General features: G+C 42.7%; 1 protein-coding gene across 1 annotated transcript in view; it reads right to left on the bottom strand.

Annotated features, from left to right (window-relative positions):
* Positions 1–6896, bottom strand: part of LOC306928064 (solute carrier organic anion transporter family member 2B1-like) — a gene marked incomplete at both ends in the record, with an annotated part of 11430 nt that extends 4534 nt beyond the window's left edge. Inside the window, 11 exons of the mRNA XM_079507983.1 lie at positions 460–558; positions 716–882; positions 1299–1463; positions 2029–2116; positions 2399–2549; positions 3823–3854; positions 3908–3921; positions 4272–4478; positions 4920–5082; positions 6420–6557; positions 6861–6896. Of these exons, the coding sequence (XP_079364109.1) occupies positions 460–558; positions 716–882; positions 1299–1463; positions 2029–2116; positions 2399–2549; positions 3823–3854; positions 3908–3921; positions 4272–4478; positions 4920–5082; positions 6420–6557; positions 6861–6896 (1260 nt within the window). The remainder of the gene's footprint in view (positions 1–459; positions 559–715; positions 883–1298; positions 1464–2028; positions 2117–2398; positions 2550–3822; positions 3855–3907; positions 3922–4271; positions 4479–4919; positions 5083–6419; positions 6558–6860) is intronic.
* Positions 6897–7560: the final 664 nt, after the last annotated feature.

Raw genomic sequence — 7560 nt, forward strand, 5'->3', positions numbered from 1 at the left:
TGTTCAGCAATACCACTGATGTTTGTAAGGGACATTTCTGTAATATGTTGGAACAAATTCAATGTGGGAACAAATTTCACAGGTGTATTTGTGTCTGTTATTTAAAACCTTTTTAACCAATCAGATCTCGTAATGATCATGGGTCCATTACGTTTGCACGAAGACAATTATTATCCCTGTCATTTGAGTACCACAGACGAATAACAGTCTAAGTCCACACTATTGATCCATAATATATAAATGATAGATAAGGGTTCAGGACAACGAGGCCTTTTCGTGGAGGGGTCAGTCTGAAATTTGGACTTGGACTGTTTTTCGTCTGTGGTACTTGTTGACAATGGTTTGTGCCATTTAATTTTACCTTGCACTTTGTAAGAGTGTCTGTTAAAGACCTAAATGGAAAATTGCCACACATGTTTCCTTCCTGTTTCCCTCTCCTCTTGCAAGGCAAGCACCTACCATAACTTTCATGTCATCCATCTCCATAGACTGACAGCCCGCATGACAGGGGGACCTGAATTCTACTCCATCTGAGCCACATACTGGGTTGAATGCCTCCTTAGGACATGCACAGTCAGCATTACATGACATGGGATCATTGCTAAAGAAACAAAAACAAAAACAAACACACATCAGCAATGTGGCAATTATTTCCTGCTGGTTCACAACCATGTAATCCTCCATAAATACTTTACTGGGGGAATACGCCACCAACTGTCTGCGTGGGGCAGCCAATCATTAGTAGCGGTATAGCCGTGCACACGGCCAGCAGTACGACTGCAGAACACAGCTTGCCAGCGCCAGTCAAAGATAGATTCAACTTCCGCATCAGACCTCCACCCAGCAAGATGCCTAGCACAGCAAATGGAATAACGACTCCACCTGTGTGGAACAGAGTACATGTCTGTATAAAATACATACTACCTGCATTAAATATCCAGGTGTAAATGCACCCAAGTCCTAAGTCTCTTGAGAGACAGATGTGTTTGCTCCCACAGTTTTCAAATACTTCTGCCTATTAACAGTATGTACTTCGCAAGCTCTGAAAATGAGCATAAAATAAAGCAGCTGTCCCGCCTTCCCCCACTTCTGTTACACTTGTACATGTAAATAAGTCTAATTGGAGAACAAATTAGTCAACGCCTAGCTGGCTTACAAAATGGAAGGTTTCTACATTAATTTGGGGAAAAGTTAGATAGACTCTCTTGAAATTCAAAGATGAACCCCCGAATTCATTGCACCTCATGGAGTCCCATTTCATGCAGACTACTTCAAAATTAAGTGCAGCGCTAGCTCACCTATCATCATGTTGGCGAAAGAGAAAGACAGGCTGAACTGTTTCTCAATGAACTTTCCCATGAAGGTGGCAACGCCGACCACCAGCGCTGTCATGCACACTTGGGCAAACACTACCAACAGGAAGACGGGGCTTCCGAACGTCCTCAAGGCGATGCGAGGGAAACCTGGTGGAGGTAAGGATAAGAAATTGGATGAGGATGAGCAGAAAGGAAAAAGACTTAAATTGATGGGAAGAGGAGAAGGGAAAGGGAAGAATGAGAAAGACGAAGCAAGAAAAAGGGAAAGAGATAAGTTATGAAAACATTCTGGAGCAATGACTCTTATCTACTGTAGTCTATTCACAGCTATCCTAAAATTTCTGAAAACCTTTCTGGGGCCCAAGCCTATTAGGAGAAGTGTGGAGAAATCATGTTAGTGTGTTAAGTCACACAGATTTTAAGCCCCCGCTTACCAATAATTATTTAATATAATTATTTAAAGATGATTTACGGCTTTGATAACAGTGGACATTTCCCCCACTTGATGTCTATGTCTCATATTAAATAGGTATCTAAGTGTGTATGCACGCAAGCACAGGAGTGCACACATTATCTCGGTCCCTGGCCTTTGGCCTGGTGGAGATGCTAAATTAAAAAGAGAGAATCTAGAATTAATTTGGTGCAATCATCATTGCCCTGTGGAGTCACCTGTACCCTGCAGCAGACATAACAGGTCAATTGCAAGTCTCACTTTTGAGGAACTGAGTGAGGGTTTGTTCCTGCTCCGGGCCTGCTGGCTGCTCCTTCTCTGTTTTTGGGTCATCATCCTCATCACCATCCTGACCAAAGGAAACAGAGTTGACACAGTGGGCTTACACAGACACGCAGACACACACACACACACACACACACACACACACACACACACACACACACACACACACACACACACACACACACACACACACACACACACACACACACACACACACACACACACACACACACACACACACACACACACACACACACACACACACACACACACACACACACACACACACACACGCACGCACGCACCCACGCACACAAACATTCACGCACACACCACTATACTGCACCTTTTTGGGCATCTCCCTGGGGAAGAACATGTAGGGCAGCGCTGTGATGAAGAGGAGGATGGCAGATCCTAAGAAGCCCAGCCACCAGGCTCCCACGAAGCGCTGATCTCTAGGGTCCAAATGGATCTCATCTGGAGACAGCAGAGAACCACTAAAGAATTGATGAAAACAACTAAACAATCTTATATTACAGTACATCCGTCTGTTTATTTGTCTGTATCAGAGACGTGCTGGCCATTGGAAAAAAAAGGGAAAAAAAAACATATTTAATTTTCGAAGATACAAAATTATCTTTTAACAAGGTAACAGCCTATATTTTATAATCATGTTGCTTTGTGGCATAATAATGTTGTGCACAGCAGCCGCTGTCTCAGCCATCCTGATTTTAGGTCACTGTAGGACCTAAAGTGACCAAAAATGCGCTTGCACGCCCTTGATTCGTCAGTGTTTCGTTTCGCCGAAGGCCGCGCGCCATCAGTTCGGGCGCGCGGCCAAGAGGGCCTCCGCAAGTCCACTTCCCGGGCTGAATTATGGGCCCACCACGTCCCTGGCCTCTGTATAGAAAGGTTTGCCAGATTGCCATGAAACCTTTTGTGCACTTTCATGATCCCAGGAGGCAGAAACCTATTTGTGATACCACCATGACCTTTCCTTTAGCGCCAGGCCAGCATCCGGCAAACTGTTTGTCTCTATTGAGTGCATTTCTGTCTCAAAAATAGATAACAGTCCATCCATCTTTGAACAAAGTGATACCCACAAAATGTAAAGAAAAAAAATCTAATGCTGAATCATGTTCCTGTTACTGCATTAACTATCCCTCAAAAGTTTGGAAACATATTTTACTGTACTGTTTATGCTTTACAAATAGGATAAATCTTGTAACTTCGGCAGCACTGCCCTCTAGTGTCTACCATAATAAATAGCTGAATCATAGAGTGATGGAGGATTTGAGTCCATCTCAAGATAATACCTGTTGACGTGAGCACACTGACAGATGACAGATAGATGACGTGAGTTTTTGACAGATAGAAACCAAGATTAGACTGTAAAAATAAATGAACTTGTTTTTGCATATGTTACTGTACGTCCACGGATATGGTTTAAAATGGTGAAAACATTCATTTATTTTTGAGAACCAAAAGATTCCAGCCACAATAAGTATTCCATGCAGCTGGTTAATGAGTGGAGTTGCACTTGATCATGAGTTTCACAATGTCCCATTTTTGTCACACATATAGACAGACAGGGTCATCCCTATAGGAGCAATAATGTTTTGTGTATTTAACTGGTATACATTTCCCCCCCTATGCTTCACTGTAGCCTACTGTGAACCACTTCTTCCTTCCTTTATATTCATAATTAACCTATCTACAAACAGCTAGGAACTATCACGTACAGTATAATGACAAATAACCTCTGCTAACCTGGCGACAGTATGTCGAAGTCCACGTAATAGCTTAGCGTGAAGCCACCCACAAGGAAACCAAGAGCCGGACCAAAACAACTCACTGCCAGAAGAACACCTGCAGAGAAGAGAACCCACAGCCAAGGGTAAGAATTGAGTTGCTTTTGACAGAGAGACATTTATAGGCCTACACAAAGGTGACCTTGTTGTAAATGACAATGCCACTGTTTGTTTTTTATTTCACAAATGTGACAAAAAGTGGAGAAAACTGTTCCTGTGCTTGTGCATCAAAAACTCTGTTGTGAATCTATCATGCAGCTGGCTCCCACCATTCCCTACAAGGTTTGCCATGATGTGGAGAACATATTATATTATATTCCTCTATGGGTCTAATCACTGATCTACGCTTCCACTCTCCCTTCCAAGTAATCAAAATGTGTTTTGTGTTTTGTGCACACTAGCGCATACCAAGGTATATCGGTGAGGACTTCTTGCTGGCAAAGTCATCAATGTAGGAGATGCCAAAGGGCTGGATAGGAACAGTGCCAATGCCCAGCAGTAGCTGAGCCACGAGCAGGACAGGGTAGATCCACTGCTCTGCTGTGCTTCCCTGTGATGTGCAACCCTCGGGTGACACCGTGGCACTGTCTGTTTGGCAGAGGCCAGAGCTGTTTGCTGTTTGAACACAGAGAGAGAGACAGCAGGTCGATGGAATAGAACTGTCCACAGCCAGAACATGAATACATCGTTCATTTTCATCATGTCTGTTACTTTTTGTAAGTGGGCATTCATCTATGTATGCAGTGGTGGAAAAAGTTCTCCATTGTTTTTTACTTATTAAGTATCAATACGGCAATGCAGAAATAGTAAAAGTCCAGAATTCAAGATTTACTTGACTAAAAGTACAAAAGTATTATAGGGCAGAAGTGGGTAATGTATGTTTTTTGTAATAATAAAGTAACTAGTAACTGAAGTTTTCAAATAATTGTAGTGGAGTAAAAGTATATTTGCCTCTGAGATGTAGGCTAGTGGAGTAAAAGCACAGAAAATTGGTAGTAAAGTAAAAACTGTACACCACTGTAATGTATGTGTGAACATGCGTGCTGTGCGACTCACAGCTGACGTGGTCAGTGTATGTGTAGCGATCTCCCAGGAAGTGAGGCAGAGTAACGAGCAGGGAGGCCAGGCTGCAGATCAGAGCTCCTGCTCCGATGAACCTGGGACGGTGAACACGGCTCCCCAAGAAACTCACAAAGATTATGAGCAACAAGCTCCCCACCTGCACAATACATCCAGGACACAGCCCCAACAAGAGAAATATTTATTCAGAAGGGAGTTCCAATCGCACCTCTAGCCTATGGCAGGCCAGTCTGGTGCATCTCAGAGGAAAGGAGGCACTGGACCAGCTCAGACAGTTTAAGCCCTTATTTTATTAACAGGGTGCAAGTAATAAAGCGACAACGTTTCGATGTTTCAGTTACATCCTCGTCAGGTCATGAGAAATATTTATTGTATGCTCTGTGAAGGCAAGAAGGGAAACTGAATGCCGGTTCAGCTACAAGCAGGATCTGATGTAGTATAAGGGGGTGGACCATTGCGGACATGGCATGAACATGACCTTGTAGAGGAATTGTCTGAGTTCCAAAAAAATGCTTCTGTGTAAGGATGTCAGAAATGATCGCCCTCCCGATATAAGAAAATATCATGCTATTCTACAGACTAAACAAAGATCTACAGCATCTACTGCATTTCATGTCAGTCACACTTCATGTCAGTTAATCCGTCAGTCACGCCCTGTGACACACTCCATATATGGCCGTCTCCATACATGAAGATCACAACACTGACCTCATCAAGCCCCGGATAGCCATACATGGAGAAGACTGGATCATCACCTAGATCTGTATATATGGAGCCGGCCAGCAACTCTACATCTGACCTCACGGACACCATGTTGATCTGACCTCATCAAACCCTTTGATCTCCATATACTATGGATACTATGGAGCTGACCTGTTCTGACATTCCATATGTTGATCCTCCCCAGCCGTCCTTCCTCTTCGATTTGACTGATACCTGTCCCATGGGCCTGCCCCAAAGTGATTAGCCCAGCAACCGGCGAAAACTAGAGCTCTCAACGGGCACGAAATTAAGGCCCGGCCCTACTGGGGCCCTAACTGGGCTGGCCCTAGGCTCCGCCTGGCCTTACTAATTAGCACACAGAAAACGTCAATTCAAATTTTAATTTTTTTTTAAGAACAAAAAAGTTCCATATATTGGCATTCCCAGACCTGTTGTTTTGACCCTTTAGGGCAAGGTCGATTCTCGCCCTCAGGGCGTCTTACTGGTATTGATATTATAGCCATTTTGTTTTATTATATTTCTGATATAGTTTACTTTTGATGAAACTGTATATATCGGTGTTGATATCGGAAATCAGAAATTAAGAATATATCGGAAAATCTGGGGGAAAAAAAGGCAATATCTAAACATGTGAAATGCCAGAGAGTGCTGTCCCGAGACATCTTGCTCGTAATAATCAAAGAATGTTTGTATGTAACCTAAATTCTTCTCATTGGTGTGTGGTAGTGAAGTGTGGAGATAACTAGGACTCACCTCATTGAAACCAGACAGGAGGCCAGATTCCGTGCTGGAGAACCCATAGCGTCTCTCTATGGTGGGGATGCCACCCTTCATAAAACCAGACACTAACAGCAGAGCCAACTGCAGCAGTCCATGGCAGAAGACAAAGAACTAAACAAAGTGGGGGAGAGAGAAGTCAGATAATTAGAATACTGTATACAATTAATGTAGCTCTGTTATTACATCATCTGTCTATGGTCTCTTAGAACAGCAATTCCCAGAATAAAGTATCTATCTATCTATAAAGGGCATATGTTCTAAATATCCACAAGTTGACAAACTAGAACATTGTTTTCTTGGGTGCGTTCGGAAATGCGCACTGGGAGCGCACTCACGTATTAGTTTGTTCTATATCCAAACGCACCCCTTATACAGTATGAGGACAGCAAGTTGCATCGTGTGAAAAATACATACCTCAAGGCTCTTGAATGGACTGCGACACCTGGCCATCTGTCACACAGATAGATGTGCTTTGTCCGAAATCTGTCGATGACATACACAATAAGAATATGCTACTAATTATTCTATAGGTAATGAATCTTGTTTCAGTGTGTGACATTGAAATTAACCTTTTTCTCTCAATGTTTAGGGAAAGATTTGTGCATAAAAGCCTATGACAGAGTCAATGTTTGATTAACAGAGTTACATATGCTTGACATAGCAGCATTGAATGGCAGTAATTATATTATTGCCTGTAACAATGTTACATAATCTAACAATCAATCTGCGTTTCTCTCCCTTCCTCTTTTGACTCTGCCTTGTTTAGATGCCCAATTTTCTACTGTAGGTAGGTGGAAATGGGCATTGTTGTCTAATATGTCTATACGGTAAATGGAAAGTTGTGTTGTGAAGCAAGGAATTCAGGGGAAATTTGAGTCAATAGCTATTCTAATTATTTGTTTCCATCCTCACGTCCCTCCTCGATCACGTCATTTCCTTAAGATTGAAATCTGATTGGTTTAATCAAGTCTGAACAGCAAAAAAACAACATGGAAATCAGATTTGAATAACGTTCAGACTCAAAACAAATCTGAATCCGATCTGGAGAGAAAATCGGATTTTGGTTGTATTTGGGCAGCCAGTCTGAACAAGGCCTTAGTCCCTCCCTCCCCTG

This window comes from Electrona antarctica (genome assembly GCF_951216825.1).
Source record: "Electrona antarctica genome assembly, chromosome: 8".
NCBI classification, from domain to species: Eukaryota; Metazoa; Chordata; class Actinopteri; order Myctophiformes; family Myctophidae; genus Electrona; species Electrona antarctica.